The sequence below is a fragment of the Procambarus clarkii genome, chromosome 59 (assembly GCF_040958095.1).
Source record: "Procambarus clarkii isolate CNS0578487 chromosome 59, FALCON_Pclarkii_2.0, whole genome shotgun sequence".
In the NCBI taxonomy this organism is placed as follows: domain Eukaryota; kingdom Metazoa; phylum Arthropoda; class Malacostraca; order Decapoda; family Cambaridae; genus Procambarus; species Procambarus clarkii.
In genome coordinates, this window is record NC_091208.1 from 18,768,531 (window position 1) to 18,787,052 (window position 18,522).

Sequence of the window (18,522 nt, forward strand, 5' to 3'; positions counted from 1 at the left end):
CGTGTGTAAACCGCTTTTCATTCATAAACAGGGGGTTTGGCGGGTGCATGGACTCACTTTTGGGTCTGTTTGGAGGACGGGCTGTCTGTCCTACCCGGGAGTTGAACACTGGTCCCTTCACTTATAAGCAGAGGACGTAGGCAATTAGTTGTGAACATGTTTCTTCTGTTCTGTGTTGAAAGAACATGTTTCTGCACAGAAGATACATGTTTAAAAAAAAACTTAGCAAACACTATACAAAAAAAATCCTTGCATTAACCAGTTGATTGGTGATTAAAGTAGACTGTTGATGTATAGGCCTATATGTTAATAAACTCTACAGCCACTTTTATCAGTGTTATAATTAACTTCCCTCTAACTAAACGATTGGAGCTTAATTATTATTTTATTTATTTTATTAGTTTAATTATTTGTTGCCTGTGTCAGGAATTTATATCTGTTAAGCTCATCAAGAGCTAAGAGCAATGGCTGGTCATTATACATTATATAACGTGTGTAAATCATGAAGAAAGGAACACTTTATATAATATATGGGACGCATAAATGATTATTATAAATTAACTTAGGTTTATAATTGAGTGACTACTATTATATTATATATTTATTTGTTATATTTATTTTATTTATTCAACGTCATTGATTTCGTCATTCGGTGGCAAATAAATTATTTATCAACACTGCAATCAAGTTTCAAAATACATTTCCTCTGAAACATATAAATTATTGTTTGTGTCCTCAACTGCTGACGTGTCAGATTCGTTCGTGTGGTCCACACACCTTTCGCGGTTAAAAAAAAAAAACAATTTTACATAAAAAAACGCTAGTACTGTAATATAATATTATCCATATATATACAGTATATATAAATAGGAGAGTAATACATAATTAATCTAAGTGCATGGTGTCCACGAGACAACAATGTTCGCTCGAATGGCAACACTCACCGTTGACCAATCAGCGCGTCCCATGTGTGTCTGGCCCTCCTTGGTAACTCTTCATTTTATGGTTATACTTAGTATGTCAACAATAATAACAGTCATTTCTAGTGTAAACTATCGCATTTTCAATATTGAGTGTATTTTACACTAAAATATCTTGTCTTGAATGCTTGTAATAAAGTCATTCGTGAGATTAATTTCCGAGAAAATTATTGCAAATGCCACGGCATAAACAGCGCTTCCTTAGCTAACTTTTCGAGCTAATGACAGAAAAGGGTTCGTATAAGAAAATGATTATGAACTAGAGTAATTATTGACATTAATTACTCGCCGAGAGGCTGTTTTAAGAAAAAGAGAGATTAATTTAGACAGGAGTATATATATATATAAGAAGTGTAGCGACAAGCGCTAGGGGGCTGATGAAGGTAGCGGGAGACGCTGGGGTCGCGGGTGAAGGGCCGCGGTGGAGATAGTATTGGTGTTGACGAGGAAGGTGGCGGCCAGAACCAAGCTCAAACTCATCATGAAGGCGTTGGTGGCCGTCGTTGCTCTCTTGGTCATCTTCTCGGTGTTCAACCGAGCCGATGGCCAGGCGGCCGAAAGCAAGGGGCCCAAAGTGACACACAAGGTAATGCTGTTTTAGAATTTGTTCCAGAGCTAATAATTTTTTTTCTATTTTAATGTTCGTGTGTGATGCACCTTGCTTTTTAAGATTAAAGTCCTTCACAGAAGAAGAGTTTTTGGTGTTACATATAACTTGGGGATATATATATATATGAATCAAGTTTTATCCGTTATGAGATTGATTTAATGAAAATTAAGCTTCTCGTGGGTTTGGTTGGCGGGGTGCTGCTATAACTTGGAGCGGCACAGTGAATTCGTAGAAAATTTGTTCTAAATAAAAAAAAATGAGAATGGGTATACAGTACTGAATATCATTCAGTTAGGGTGCGTTGGCTTAAGTTTGGGAAGGTTTGGTTGGTTTTAAAATCCGTTGACTATCTTGTGTAAGATGTGGCTTGCCTCAGGTGCATAATATATTAACTTAACTTAAATTGGATACAGTAGTTTAGTTGGATAAGTCACATCGTACGAAGGAAGATTCGCCAGCGGATTTTTTTTTTTTTAAAGCCTACTAAACCTAACAGCTCAACCCAACTGAGCCAATGTATCTTAACCTAATATTGCCTATCATAACGAGGTATGCTTTGAACGAACAAAGTCTAAATAGAATAGATTCTCCAAAATGACTATTCCCCCCCATTTAGTTATTAAAATTTTTGTTCAGTAGATAATTTATCAATTAGACCAGAATAGATTCCTGGGCAGGAAATTGCCGATACTGCCTCCAATAAAGCAGACAAAAAGTTAAGCAACTTTCATGCCTGCCTATTTGACTTGGGTATGGTGAAGTGCTCTTTGACAACTTTTATCCTAAAACTATATGTACAATTAGGTTGGACTGTTGGCAAGGATTTCCTATTTGATAAGCTGTTAGTAAATCTTTTAAGTCTTGTCTAACTTATCTAGACATCCACCTTCCTGTATTTGAGTAAAACTTTTGAAGTCTGCCTGTGTCTTGTTTGTCACATCCAGAAGCTTCCTTTAAGACTTTACCTGGGAGGGGTCTGAGAGTTGTTCTACTCCCCGAGCCAAGGCCAGGGTTTCCTTTTTTTTTTTACCCTTGTACCTACACACTCGTCCACATGCCACTCCTCCAGGCGACAAGATAGTTGCGGGGACTTGCTGCAGCCCAACCCGTTCTCGCAAATTTAATAAGTCAATATTGACTTATTAGTTGCGTGCATAGGTGACATACTAAACATAATAGTTTCCCTTGAAAAGCTTCATAGAAAACACCGACCTTACCTAACCTACTTAGTATGTTAAAATAAGCATCTTATAGCTTTGTAATTGCAATTGTTACTTAACCTATTATAGGTATAGGTTAGGTAATAATTGTAATTACGAAGCAATAAGATGCTTATCTTAACATACTAAGTAGGTTAGGTAAGGTCGGTGTTTTCTATGAAGCTTTTCAAGGGAAACTATTATGTTAAGTATGTTACCTATGCACATATTTAATAAGTCAGTATTGACTTATTAAATTTGCAAGAACGGGTTGCGCAGCCAGTACAGAGCTCCCCTTGGCATGAGGCTACTGGTGAAGCTGATCTTCAATTGCAGTGGCATCCATTTGGGCCCACAGCAGTCTATGGACTACTCTACACACAGATTGAACTTGTTTTTTTTACCTTCAGGCACCGACACGTCTTGCATTCTCGGATATGCAGTAACCCTCGCACGGACTCGCTGTACTTCTCTACCATTGTGCCACGCTGCTCACTGTTGCTAGATAATCTGTGACACAGGCACTTTGCTGCCTTGCTGGCCACAGTCTAGGGAACAGGATTGTAACTTGGTATTCACTGCTCAACTTTACTCTTGTTGATGAGGACTGCACTCTGAACAAAGGTTTAATGGAGGTTGGGCTGTAACGCAACCTAACTTGCAGGGTCTCGTAAAGTCACTGGTCACGTGACCTCGGGTTACTCCTGGATTAGTTGATGGCTGTATGCAACATCAATTTTTTTTTTTTTTTTTCTCCCCTTTATCCAGGATGAGCCTCTGCCAAATGCCTGTCTCCTGATGCCACATTCTTCTCTGCAATGACTTGCCAGTTGCCATAGTAGAAATGTTCAACTAGGCACCCATTAGAATTTGGGGGGAGGGGTTGGGGGACTTTGTTACAGGCATCTTTCTTTCTCAAACTAACTAAAAATAATTATTGAGCCATTTTAAATGTTCAAGTTGGTTAGTATGATTCTTGATAATTGGAAGACTTGCATTATTAAGCAAAATGTAAACGTAACATATACTGTATAGCTGGAATACAACTTGTCCTAAAAGCGGATCTGGTAGTCAAATGCATATGGGCGGTGGAAAGAATCTAACAGCTGATAGAACACATGTTTATAATGTACTAAAGTGTGGTTTTGTACCAGTCACACTCGGGTTCCCCTCCCTCCTACCTCAAAGTGTGGTTCTAAATTTGTGCCATGAATGCATGAATTGGCTCGGAAATGCATATTTTTGTTACAATGAAATATTTAACTTGCAAAACTGCAGTAATTTTGTACAGGTACAGTTTTTATGATTGACACCTGACAATATTTAGTCATTTTTTCTTTCTAAATCATAATTGAAAAGTTTTGAAAGTTTTTAATACTTCTAGCAGGATCATTTAATATTGAAAATAAATTTCAGTCCAAATACATCATTTATGAAACTTGGTACAGTAGCATAATTTATGAAATGACGAACCTTTTTATTTTTTTTCCCCCGTAGGTGTCTTTTGATATAAGCATTGGAGGAGTGCCAAAGGGTACTGTTGTAATTGGCCTCTTTGGAAGCACCGTGCCAAGAACTGCACAAAACTTCTTTGAATTGGCTCAAAAGCCAGTAGGTGAAGGCTACAAGGGATCGGTATTTCATCGGGTTATCAAGGACTTCATGATCCAAGGTGGAGACTTCACCCGTGGTGATGGTACTGGAGGCAAGTACTGTAGTATGCTTTTTTTTTTTTTTTTATACTTGCATTTAACATTCTGAAGTATAAAGAGCATTTGAAAATTACTAATTCTAACCAGTGAAATAAATCGGTTGTGTATAAAGATGTCACTTGGACAGTTACTCTAGAAACATGCTCGTCAGAATACATTTTATGGGTTTCAGAGCTTAATTAATAAAGTAAAGAAGGATGTTGTGCAATACCAATGTCCGTATATTTAATTAACCCCCATTGAATCAGGTTAGGTAGGTAACCCAAGTATATTTTTCTGTAGCAAGAGTTTGCCAATTTGCTGTACAATATGCCAGGATAATCGATAATGATAATAATAATAATAATAATAATAATAATAATAATGACTATAATGACTTGGTCATTAGCCAGACTTTTTAGATGGTGACATCACATGTACATGTAAATTTTTGGATGCTTTGTGTGTACCAGATTTACTAGGAAACTGGCCTACAAAACAATCGGTGTTAGTGTTCATAAGCAAAATGCCAAGAAATTTCAAGCTTATTAAAGCCATTGTGGACCTAGATTATGGTTCATATGTTGCTTGGTTAATATTGCACCTAATCCCTGTGGTATAATAAGCAAATTGCTGGAAAAGTTTGTGCAATAAGCACAGGCCATTTATAAATGCTACTCTAGAAGAGTAATGTCCTTGTGGGGTATGATTAGGGTTCCTGTATCTTGCATTTCAAAGATTAAGTAGGGTTCTAATACACCATGAACACTACTACTTTTAGAAAATATGAGCTCTTTATTCTAAGTTGGTTTTAAGAACTGATGTTATAGTTTGTGCTAAATAGACCTATCTAGACATGCATATGCAGTCTATTAATTTATAATTGGTAAAATCCCCTGGGAACATGCAGTGTAGATGATTAGGATTTATTTCAAAGTTGTATTCAGTGGGTTTAGTGAAGAAATCTGCTTCTGCTGGATGAGTATTAGTCACTGTCTGCTATACTAATCTTGCAAGAACACAATGAAATCTCCTAGATTCTAAAAGTTAGATAATAAAAATTTATAAAGCCCAGCAATGTAGGAAAATGGGGAAATCTTTCACAAATAAATCTTGGTTTTTGTACACCTAAACATGCACTAAAGGCAGGCTTGCCAGAAAATGGCAACCTTTGTTACATAAATGTCTTTCAGAACTTGATAAATTAGTGAAATCTTGTAGGGTTTGAAGGCACAGGTAAAGTTTCTCTAAATGATGACTTGGTCATTAGGAACCTTAAATGCTAGATAAAGAGAAATTGGTAAACCTATTTTATAGGATTAAACATTGATTTTAGTATAAAAATGTTTGGGAAATGAACAAAATGGTATCTTAACAAATTTGATGACAGGTGGTAAATATTAAGTCTACTAATTTTTACATTGGTTAAAGTAACTTGTATAAATGTTCAAAAACTATGTACGGCTGTGTAATTTCACACCTGAAATGGTTAATCATGTATATATTTTTTCCATAGGACGTAGTATCTATGGTGAGCGCTTTGCTGATGAAAACTTCAAGCTAAAGCACTTTGGTGCTGGTTGGCTTTCAATGGCAAATGCTGGTAAAGATACAAATGGTTCTCAATTTTTCATCACGACTAACAAGACCACATGGCTTGATGGAAAGCATGTAGTATTTGGAAAGGTGCTTTCTGGCATGGTAAGTGGTTTTTAAAGATGTTATAATATAAAATTAGACTTAAAGTATTTGTTCTCCAAAAGCAACCAAATATATTTTTATAATGGTTATAAAATTAAACTAAAAGAGCATGCTTGGAAAAAAACCTGCCTTGAATGTAAAGTAGGTTCTTGGAGCTCTGTTGTCTATTTGAATACTTTATTTCATACTAATTTCATACTTGCTTGATGCAAGAAGCAATGCAAACAACTCCTGCACTGCCAGAAAAGTTTTGTTTTGGCCTACTGCTGAGGACCAGAGCCAAAGCATGGCCCCATCAGAGGTGCAGGGAGCCAGACCCAATTTGCCACCATAATGGTGAAAGCATCCAGAAAGTTGAAGCTTTACACACAACTGAAGGGTTGACTAAATACCAAATCCTCAAAATCCAGATTCACACAAAGTAAGAAACACTAAAGATTAGTGCAAAACTTGTAGAACCAAAGGCTACCCCCAGGTGGCCTGGTTTCCACATGCAGCAATCTTGCTTGCCAGATTTAGAGCCGATGAACAGTGCACAGGTTGACTTGTAATGCACTGAACACTATACATTTAAAGAAAGGAGGCATTCTGAAGTGAGATAATAGTGACAGGTGATTTCAGAGTAGATAGAAAAGTAGGAAGGTGGGAGGATGAACTGCCACAATCTATCCATTAGATATTTATAAGACCAGAATGGTAATTCTGTTCAGCAATATTAAGTAATGTTCAACACCTGCAAGTGCTTAAAGCAGAAAGTAAAGAATCATAGTCATGCTTGTAAGTAAACTTGGTGCTCTCTACTAAAGCTTTCACTGTATCCTAAGTAAAGCAATGTCACAACATAATAATAGAGCAAATATGGCTGACTGCTTCCCTCCTAGATGCCCCTGTTATATCCACAACATATGGAAAATGCCATACTTCACCTTCACCATACACTTCAACTTGTCAAAGTTTTATGTGTAAAATGGTTCAAGGGTAGGGTGGGGGGGATATGGCTGATGGCCAAGGCCATCTCCCCCTCCCCCCCCCCCCCCCCCCTCCAGCCTGGGACAGGCCTATGTAGACTGGTCTGCTACTGCTTGAACACCTCTGGTGTGACGAGGCTCCTCTTATCTCTTGGTCAGGTATTTAAGAGGGAACCAGAAGATACTCTGGTTTTCTTCCAACCACACCTAGACAGCAGCTTGTTTGATGGAAAGCAAAACTTCTGCAATTAACAGCCTAACAAGAGGCAAAGTCACTTGACCTGACCTTGCCAGACATGAACATTCACACTTAATAGGTGTGAATTTGTAATGTTCAGGAGCTAGACCGTTGCAATCAATATCCTGTGTGAACAGATTATTTGTATGTGAAATATTAAATAACATGTTTTTATGGCATTACTGACTAACCTGGTAAGGATTCGGTAAGCCACTGGGGCTTCCCAGAAAGGTGGCACTACTGTAGGCCATTCGGGAATCCTCGCTACCTCCTGTTGATTCAAGTCTCTGGCAAAGCCTCCTGGTTGGTCTGATCAACCAGGCTGTTGAACACAGCTCCTCAGTCTGATGTAAAGTCGCTACCCAGTTAATAGGGCATCCTTTGGAGAAGCTTATAATGTTCTCGTTAACACTAGAGATTGGCTAGCTAACCTTATGTTTAGAGGAAGTTGAAGTCTTGGACCTGTAATATTGATATTTTGCATGGGATGCTTGTTGCACCTTCTGCTCTCCTGATGAGTTATTTCAGAGTACAGATTTGTAATTAGTAATATTTAGAAATTTAATTTTTTGCCTGTACTTTAAAAAAAGTCCCAATAATTTAATGTTTATAGGCTAGATTTGGGTAGTACTGTACTGTAACACCTTATGGATCTTCAGATCGGCAGTTTTAATTGGCATCGAATGGGGTTGTTAGTGTGCAACATTAGTTGTATAATGCACTAGTGTCTTTAAGTATTATTTGTCTAGTATCTCTTATTTAAGATTCTTGTTATCCAACCATCTTTCTTGCAATTGACAGCTACTGTGTTCTTAAAAGTGAAGTAAGACCTTATTAGTCTTAAATCTTTTATATTTGAGTGTAATTTGGCTGCATTTTCTAGTTTCCCAATATTTTTCCATAAAACTGTAGCTGGCACTTTTCTTCAATAACATTTTTCTGTAGCCCATGGAACAACCCGATTCACATTTGTTTGGAAGTTTTGCCGTTTCCTGTTTGCTTGCTCGTAAATCGGTGTTGTCTGACGAGAAAGTACCAGGGTAATCACAGTAGCTGGCTGGAGCAAGACAGATTTTCACTGGATCCAGTTGTTTTGTAAACTACTGTATTACTCTGGATTCTGCTCATTAAGAATTTAATGTTAAATTTTCCTACTTTGCCTTTTGTGCAATAACACCATTGTTACATTTGTCAAGCTTTTGACAGATGTCAAATTGGCATTTTGCTAGTCTAACCTGGCATCAAAGTGTGTAGTTGTGGCAAGTGTCCTGTTTTGAAATGTTGTCCAGGTTTCATGTACACACCGTGATTCCACGTGTTTTGTGATGTAATTTGTATTTCACTCTTAAGAAATTTTTACTTGCTTTTCTACGGGTAATTTGCAAAATGGGGGAGGAGTGGCCCCCTTCCAATGTAAATGTCCAGAAACTTATTTGCAACAAAAAATCTGGATACTGAACAGTAAGATTAGAATTTTAGAGGATGCCCTTGAATGAAACTGCACAATACAAGAGATTTAAGTTTTGTAAATAATTAGTTTGCACATTGTGTACATAATTAATGATAACCATTAGTAGACCTTAAATGCTTCTTTACTCTTTTTCCGCAGCCTATTATTCGTGAAATAGAGGCTTCTGCAACAGATGGCCGTGACCGTCCAGTGGCAGAAGTGAAGATCGTAGACTCCCGTGGAGAGGCTTTATCACAACCCTTCGAGTCTGTTGCAAAAGAAGATGCTACTGATTGAGGTGCATGTTAGTACTAGAATTATGATGTAATTGTATGTTAATTTAAAATATGTAAACTTTCCACCAAAATGAATTGGTGGAATTGTATGCATTCCAGTGTAAGATGCAAGAGATTTTAATTGAATATGCAATAAATTTTTCTACCAGTGTGTTGCATCTATTCCTTTTCTTAATTTTTTTGCTCTTCACCCACGAGTAGAACTATTCCACATGAGTTTTCTCTACTGTTGTAAGCAATGGTAATGTAAAATATACCTTGTCAAGAAAATAACCTTGGATTACTGCTAGTATGACCCATATACTAGTATGCTAGTATATACTAGTATGCATATATGCTAGTATGACCCATATATGACCCATATACTTTAGGCCTTCTTAACCCAAGGATTTGTAATCTAAGCATAATGTGCCAAATTAGAAATAATCAGTTCTATTGGGTACCAGTATGATTAAAACAATGTCTTAACTTTGTCTTGCTGTGTATGGACAGCTAGCAACAAAATCATAAGCAATTTGATCATGGAAAAACTGCAAAATGCCAAATACATTAGCTAACTGGGTTTTGTTTAAAGTGCAATTGAAACTTGAAGCGGGTAGATGCCTACAATGTTATCTGGTGCAGTAGCTGTTTAGTGAAATGGTTCAGATGGCCCCATGGGGGTATGGACGTCTCCAAGCAAGGGCAATTTTTTTAAATATATTTAAAAATGCACTTAACGTGATACAGAAAATTCATATATCTTGTCAAAATTGTCATATACTAGTGGCTTGTAAGGAAGTGTTTCTTGTACAGACACCTTCAAAAGGTTTAGGAAGCATTGTTGAAAATTCATTTTCTGAAGTTTGAATGTCTTGAAGTACCTGGACACGGAAACATTACATTCTAATGAAGGAAACTGCTACCATAATTAAAGAACCATATACTGTGTATATAGACTAAACGTGGGATAGCAGACGTCTGTTCGATTTGGCTTTTGATCTTGCCAAAGTTAATTGAAAACCTACATGGTGTGGAGAAAGACAAAAACCTAGATGTCTGAAGTGAAAGGGGTGATGAAGCGAAGCCTGCAAAACGTCTTTCCATCCTTTTTATATAGTGCCTTAGTTTCCACGATTCAGAAAACGGAGTTATGTACACCCAATCTCTCATTACATGCCGAAATAAACATCTCTGAAAAACGGGCACCCCCTTCCTCTTTATATAAAATATGGGAAGTTTTATGTACAGAAGTGCTGCTACCCTATTGTGAGGGATTACAAAATACATGTAAGTGCTAGCTTTTAAGTTCATCTTGTATCCCCATCTCGATTCAATTTTCTTTCAACACATGGGATCTGGAGGAAACCTGTGATGAGAGTAATCCACAGTATTAGCATGTGTACAAACTAGCAACCCATCTTAAGGTTATACCTACTTAATTGTCAGAGATTATTCCTTTTGTAATATATTTCTTGGACAAGGAAGCACGAAATCATAAGGCCAAACTATGCCGGACTCTTTGTACCCTATTAACAATGTACTTGAAACCCAGTGATACAAGAATGCCAGATGTCTTAGTAATTATGACCGCACATGTTTGTTTGAATCCTAATATATTTGAATGACAAAATGTGAGAATTAGAGAATTTTAGAGAGTTCATTCTTCAGAGTACCACCCACATTTCAGAAAGACCACAGAAGTGAACAATAGTGTTCGTAGTTCCACGACCGTAGGATTGGCAAGTCTGGAAAAGAAGAATGGGGGAGGATGTAGGAAAACTTGAAAAGGATTAGGGTATGAGGAAGAGGGGGTTACAGGTAAGTGGCCCAACCACTTTGGGCTTTGTGATGAAGTGATAGTAGGGAGCTCTTTTTTTTCTTTTTTTTTTTTCCCACTGATCAGCTGTCGGCGAATAGTAATAGTGCCAGTGGTGGTTGATTAAGTAGCCACTCGCAGTTTTTCCTGGGGAGCTGTGCTTGGTTTATGATCAGTGGTTGAGTGGAGTTGTTTTAATCTTTAATCGGTGGGTTTCAGGTCGTAGGACTTGGGTGTACAGTGGGGCTGGTGGGTGCCATTCGTCATCTTGATAGGTTGGTTAGTATCCGGGCCTGTGGTAGGCTCTGTCGTGGATGTATCTTCTTACCCTTTGTTGGAGGGGACATCCTCCTCGTCCTGTGGGGCTGGTCGAGCATTGCGTAATTCGTGGTGTTGAGGACAACAGAGGGGTCCTCTCTGTTTGGCATGTACATACTTTTCATCTATAAAGAGAGCGCCAAGCTATTACGATTATATAGCACTTGGAAGGGGATAAGGAATAGGGATGGGACAGGAGGAAGGGTGCCCAACCACTTTGACAGTCGGGGATTGAACACCCACCTGCATGAAGTGAGACACTACCGTCCTGCCCAAGTGGTTGGGTAAGTAGAGCACTTGTCAAAAAGACAAGAGCTGGTGTAATATTAGATACAAACCTTAGTCGTTCTACAATCTTCAGAGTTAGTGCAATGTTTCTGTACACTTGCATTAAATTTAATATTGTATTTCTAATGCTGCTGTGTGTGGTACACCTTCAGGGTGTTATGGCAGTGTCCACATACTATATTTTTACCCAAGCATTTTTCGTTCACTTCACAACGATTCCATTACCAGCACACACCCATAATAACGCTTTTACAAAATACGTTCTCATGCCTTTTGCTAACTGGATAAGCAAACGATTAGTCACAATAACGTGGCTGAAGACTAATGGTCCAGGCCGGACAGAAACGTCGTAGTTTTTCCAGTTTCTCGGGTGTGGATTGGTCATCTAACAAACTAAACCCAGATAACCCTACCAACCACTTATGTCTTAAAAAAAGTGACAAAAAAGCAACCACCTCAGTCCTGGACAAGAGAACCACGTCCTAGGCATGCATATTCTCATCGGTGATAAGTGTTCTTAATTATCAATTAACGATATTGCATTAGCGTTGGAATATTTGTCTAGTCGGCAATTGCCCTAGACAACAATTATTTTCAACTCCATCTTAACAGGATTAGGTTACTTGAGAAAATGAGTAGGAGACACGAGGAGGATTCGAATCTGTTCTGGGTACTCCCAAGTAAACGCCTTGGACCACTAATCACCACGGTCTATAGCTATGAACCTGGGATTTAAGTGACTCCTAAGGATTCACTTCAATTGAAGTCCCCTAGGACACTACGCACCTACTTTCGGGATTAAGAAGAGCAATCAAGTTACCGAAATTCATGGTAAAGAAACTAATGATTATTAAAGGATATGTTTTCTACAATTACGTTTCGTTCCATTACGAAACATCTTCAGGTAAGGAATGAATATACAAGGGTTATATTTATCTTAAATAAACATGTGAAAGAGGTGAAGTTGTAATTACCTAAGTGTAGTTACAGGATGAGAGCTACGCTCGTGGTGTCCCGTCTTCCCAGCACTCTTTGTCGTATAACGCTTTGAAACTTCTGACGGTCTTGGCTTCCACCAAGTGTGGGGGGGGGGGTGAATTAATCATGCAAAGGTGAAGAAATAGGGGGAATAATAGTCAATCAAACACTGGGTAAGGTGGTGGGCGGGTAGAACTGCAAAGATGTCATCCGGTGCTGTATGATGAGATCTGGGTCTGAGAGAAGGCAAGGCATCGAAGTCGTTATTCTGTATATTTAGGGTGGGTCTTTTTCTTTTATGAGTATATTATTTTTGGGGATTTGAAAATAGCCACCCTATTTGATCATCCCATGTCGCTCTATATTGTACTTTCTCCAAAGCAGGTATGTTCTTCTTATCACCCATTCGACATAGTACTGTGTTACTTCATTAATATGGTCTTTATATAGAGCATTGACATTGGTAAATGTATACATCTGATACCAATCGTATCCTTTGCGCTTGAAGTGCATGTGTACTCACCTAGTTGTGCTTATGGGGTTGAGCTTTAACTTTTTGGTTCCGCCTCTCAACTGTCAATCAACTGGTGTACAGGTTCCTGAGCCTATTGGGCTCTATCATATCTACATTTGAAACTGTGTATGGAGTCAGCCTCCACCACATCACTGCCTAATGCATTCCATTTGTTAACTACTCTGACACTGAACAAAATTCTTTCTAATGTCTATGTGGATCATTCGGGTACTAAGTTTCCACCTGTGTCCCCTTGTTCGTGTGCCACCCGTGCTAAATTGTCTGTCTTTGTCCACAGCGTATAAATTGCGTAGATTGCCAGGGAAGTTAAATGTTGTCCTTTTATAATGTTGTGATTTAGCAATTGTTATTAGTTATTATTAACTAATTGTTATTAGTTATTATCATTAATATTGTTTTACTATTAGTATTATTCTTAATTATTATATTATTTTATTATTATTATATACCCTCTCGGCGTGAAAGGGTTTTGGGAGCCTACACACTTTTTTTCTAACTAGCTTTAAACACGACAGGTTTGGCAAAATGGCTCATCAATAGAGCAGGGATAAATATGTTTTATTGTTACATTAAATACAATAAAATGAGGAGGCGTCCAGGATGCACTGATACTTCTCCATCAAAACTGTTCCTATGGTGAATGGAAACGCTTCTCTTGGATGTGGATGCACATGTAGGTTATCCTCCAGGTATATATCGGATTCCACGTGTATGCGAAGGGTTTTGGGCGGAAAATGGTGTAGATTAATGCTCCTAAGAAACAGCTCTGAGACCATCGTGTCTGGAGTGCCTGTATCAATAAGTATTTTATTACTAGCTGTTATGTTCTTTAGGGGTTTATAGATCTATCCTTAAGTATGGCTATTTGGACTCGGCCAATCCAAACCCTTTGTATTTAAATTTTCTCAGTCTTTTAAAATAAAGTGTCGACTTTCCGTGATGGAACTACATGAATGACGTGGTATTCTGTCATTAGTGGATAACTAAACAAAAAATACGGGTGTGGGGTCGGGTTCAAAGTAGTTATCCATGTTTGGGGGGAAGATTTCTACGTCGGCAACCACCTTTTTGCCATTTTTAGGGTGAATCTTAACATTTTTTACTATTCTAAAGTCCATTGTTTTTTATTCGTTATAGAACTCTGTTGTGAAGCGTTGACTGGACGATGGCATTTTATCCAAGCCAAGTTCTCGTGCTGTACGGTTCTCTATACAGTTGGTTGTTGTCCCGGAATCAACAAACATTGTGCAGGATTTTCCATTGACTTTGACCTTGAGATAGTTATGGCCCTCTAAGCTGGCCTTCTTCAAGCCCTTCATTAATGGGGGTCTAGTGGGTATAGGAGGATGACGAAGGTATATAGTGAGGACTTCACCATTGTGGCTAACCTCATATCCAACTGTCTTGTCCCCAATCTTGAGCCTTTTCCTGGGAACATTGTGTTCCTGGCACTCGTCTAACTTCCTCTTGGATCCCTTTGCGCTATTTGTGTTACCCATAGCTTAGCGAGGGAGACAACTGAAGCTTGAGAGACACTTGACTACCGCGCTCGTCTTCCTAAATTGCTCTCGCTGACTCCCCGCTCTTGTCTTGCTTGGGTCACTGGGTCACGCAACCAATAAAGAATTATATCCCATATACCTCATATTATAGTCAAGGGACATTTTTATATTTCAGGTGCAGTTTCTGTTTTCTATTTGTAAACAAACATTTTGGGGTAAATATATAAGCACTGAATATTTTGTATTACAATTAAGTTTATATAGTTCAGAAGAGCTGCAAAATATTAATATTGTGCGCCGTTTTGGAGACTTAACAAAGTACGAGAAAGTTCAGTCCCAGCTGGATGAGTTCCGACAACGCGCTCCCTTATTGGAAATTAATCTTTTATATTAAATTATCACGTCTTTCTTTGTAATATCTCTTTTATATTAAATTATCACGTCTTTCTTTGTGATATCGAAATCTATGGCAGGTGGCTGCAGGTAATGAATCTCCTAATGGTGAACATTCCAATTGAACAAGTGCTATCCAACATTATATCTGTGATTGTCCTGTTATAAGTGACTTCAGACCAAATGATATGAAGTACTTTGAGATCTGTAATTACTTCATATACTCAGGAATATTGGAAGATATTCTTGTGTTGTACCCTGAGTGTGCTAGTGGGGGCTAATAGATGTTCTCTCCTGTAGTCAGAGTTGATTTGTTTTTGTATTAAGGTAGGTATTATCTCCCCTGATTCCGTGTATGACTAACCATCCTGTGAGATGGTAATAATAGTTGAACCTATAGCTAGTTCTTGATCTACACCGTGTATTATCTAATGCAGAATAGGGTAGCAGCACATTGCTGTGTATACCTAATTTTGCTAATAAAAAATTCGTTGTAATAAAAGATTTAAGTTCTAAATATATATAACAACATTATTTTTTTACAAATACAAATTGAAATAACTTAGGAGCCGCAGAAGGTCAATGTTGTGCGGCGTTTTGAAGACTGGACCAAGTTGAGGAAAAGTGGAAGCCGCTTATATTTTTATTAATTAACAAGCCTACACACTTTTTTTTCTAACTAGGCTTTAAACACGATAGGCTTGGCTAAATAGTTCAATTGTAGAGCAGGGATAAATATATTTTATTGTTAACATTAAAATACAAATAAAACGAGCATAGGTATACACATCTTAGCATAGGTATACACAACAATGTGCTGCTACCCTATTCTATGAAAAAAAATATTACAAAGTGTAGATAAAAAGCTAGCTACAGGTTCATCTATATCCCCATCTCACAGGATAGTCATACATGGAATCAGACGAGAACACGAAATGCGAGGCTGATCTATTAGCCTGCACTACCACACTACAGCACAAGAATATCTTCCAATATTCGAGTGTATGAAGTAGTTACAGAGATCAAAGTACCGCATACCATTTGGTCTGTAATCACTGATAACAGGGCAATCACAGATATAGTGTTGGAAAGTATGTCCCAGCTCTTGTTCACATAGTTTACAATTGGAATGTAACATTCCCCCCGATGAAATGAATGAACATTCGGAATGTTCACCATTGGGGGATTCATTTTCTTACCTGAGTTTACCTGAGAACCACTAACACTAGTGGCCTCCACGAGGACAGGAAGCCGGCGGATTGCCGAAGGTCACCTCATTTGCTGATCTCATTTGATGATCTTTTCCAGCTGTACCTTAAAAGGTAACCGACTTTTGTATTTACGGCTTCGGCTAGCAGCCACCTGTCAGAGATATCGATATCCCAGCCTAATTTTGACAATTACAGTGTCACGCTATCTAGCGGATGTTTTATGCTACACATAAATCTCAGTTCTGAACATGTCAAAGCTCTCTATACTCGTGATTTCTAGCTTTTGAGCTGGAAGAGTTCTGACATTATGGAGACCTTCATCAGGAATTTACCTAAGGGCTGCCATCCGTCTAGTGATTACGACGCGGATTAGAAAGCCGGGGGCTTGTCAGCGATCCTCCCATTTGTCTTCATTTTATCCAGCTGGATTTTGAACTGAAGTGGACAACGCTTCGGATTCGTAGTCCTGAAGTTCCGGGTTCGATCTCCAGTGGAGGCGAAAACAAGTGAGCAGTTTCTTTCACCCTGATGCCTCTGTTCACCTAGCACCTAGGGACCCGGGTTCGATCCCGGCAGTCGGCGGAAAAACAAATGGGCAGAGTTTCCTTCACTCTGATGCACCTGTTACCTAGCAGTAAATAGGTACCTGGGAGTTAAACAGCTCCTACGGGCTGCTTCCTGAGGGTGTGTAACATAAAGGAGGTCTGGTCGAGGACAGGGCCCCGGGGACGCTAAGTCCCGAAATCATCTCAAGATAAACTCAAGATCTCAAGATATTGTGCTTCGAACAAAATTCGTCAATGAAGCACTTGTTCCGGAAGTGTTCGAACGTCAACAGTTGTGAGTCGTATGTAAACCGTTTTTCATTCATAAACAGGGGGTTTGGCGGGTGCATGGAATCACTTTTGGGTAGGAAATGTATATGTTTATCTCTCAGAATGTTTGATAATATGTTTATTGTTTGTGATGTGTGTCTATGTATGTATTAACACGATGTACTGAACGGGGTGAGAATAGCTTGAGCTACCTCATCCCTTTGTGTGTATTTTACCACAATAAACTTATTTCAATTTCAATTTCAACTTTTGGGTCTTTGTTTGGAGGACGGGCAGCACAATCGAGACTTCTGGGTTTGAATGCCGGGCTGGACAGAAATGGCTGGCCACATTTCCTTTTACCTAATATTATTTACACTGATGGATCCTTGCATCGTTCCTATGGCGCAGCTGGAAGTGCAGTTGTTGTGACAGGGAGAGATGGTTCCTTCTCCCATGAGTGTGGAGCGCGTCTCAGTAACTGGGCCTCCACTCTTCAAACAGAATTGGTTGCCATAATCCTTGCACTCGAGCACGTATATGAATCCAAAGTTGACACGCTAATTGTAAGTGACTCCTTGTCATCCTAGACTGCCCTCAGCTCCCTAAGGCATAACTGTGACGTGCTTATCTCTGAAGCTAGACACAGTTATAATGAAATAATCAATGATGGAGTCAGAGTTTGTCTCCTGTGGATTCCTTCCCATATTGGTCTCCGAATGCATGATAGAACTGATGAGTTGGCCAAGACTTTTGCTCGTAAAGAGGGAATTGATTACCAACTTGGACTGCCTTTGAGCAGCCTGAGGGCAGCAATATCCCAGGAACATCAACTAAATTTCGGAGACTGGAGGCAACGTGAAATTCACACCAGTTACTCCATCTATCATCATTCTATTATGCAGGAAGAACCGCACGTCTATGGGTCATCCAATAATGTTAGCAGACTTCTAGATGTTACCACTGCTAGGCTTAGGCTCGGCTACAAGTACCTCTAAGAATTTGTAACATCTGCTGATGTAGATTTGACTAAATGTAAACTCTGTCAGCAGAACTACTCGCATACATTGCGTCATTATATAATGGAATGTGAAAAAATCGCGGAATTTAGAGATAACACCATCAATAGTGTCCAAGAAATGTGTAAGTACATCATTCATAATGATGTGCTGCCCGAAATCTTAGCGAAGTATCCAAAATTTGCTTACTGCACATGACTGTAATGCATGCACATGACTGTAAAGCTGCCGCCCAGTTGGGTGGGTGTGCAGCAAGACTAGTAACTGTGTGACTCACCATAGATGTAAAGTGCCTTGTATAGTGACTGTTGTGAGCCTCTTGTTGATCACTTGTGACACAAAAGCTTATTGATGTGTGTATTTGTGTGGGTGATTAAATATGTATGTGCATGTATATATGTATACGTATATATATATATATATATGTACATGTATGTATGAGAATGTGTACATGTATATATAACATTAATAATTTTGTAACTAGTGTCAAAAATTTTTTATTTGCTTAGCTAAACGAACTAGAGGGTTCAGT

The 18,522-nt window shown here is 38.6% G+C and overlaps 2 protein-coding genes and 1 long non-coding RNA gene across 3 annotated transcripts in view; 2 read left to right on the forward strand and 1 right to left on the reverse strand.

The window, feature by feature from the left end:
* The window catches only part of LOC138353681 (uncharacterized), a 310,023-nt gene that overhangs the window by 209,313 nt on the left and 82,188 nt on the right, over positions 1–18,522 (forward strand). The gene's annotated exons all lie outside the window — the stretch shown is intronic.
* LOC123768127 (uncharacterized) overlaps positions 1–18,522 on the reverse strand; it is a 111,958-nt gene that overhangs the window by 58,484 nt on the left and 34,952 nt on the right. The window lies entirely within an intron of this gene.
* On the forward strand, positions 1,362–9,284 carry LOC123768126 (peptidyl-prolyl cis-trans isomerase 5). The gene is made up of 4 exons (XM_045758462.2): positions 1,362–1,566; positions 4,287–4,494; positions 5,997–6,181; positions 8,997–9,284. The coding sequence occupies exons 1-4, from the start codon at positions 1,462–1,464 to the stop codon at positions 9,132–9,134; spliced, it is 636 nt and encodes a 211-aa protein (XP_045614418.1). The 5' UTR covers positions 1,362–1,461; the 3' UTR covers positions 9,135–9,284.

Bases quoted from the DNA above. Each gene is read 5' to 3' on its own strand.
- LOC123768126 (XM_045758462.2), top strand. From the start codon at position 1,462: ATGAAGGCGTTGGTGGCCGTCGTTGCTCTCTTGGTCATCTTCTCGGTG. The intron at 4,495-5,996 runs GCAAGTACTGTA...TTTTTTCCATAG, and splicing joins CCGTGGTGATGGTACTGGAG to GACGTAGTATCTATGGTGAG. The intron at 6,182-8,996 runs GTAAGTGGTTTT...CTTTTTCCGCAG, and splicing joins GAAAGGTGCTTTCTGGCATG to CCTATTATTCGTGAAATAGA.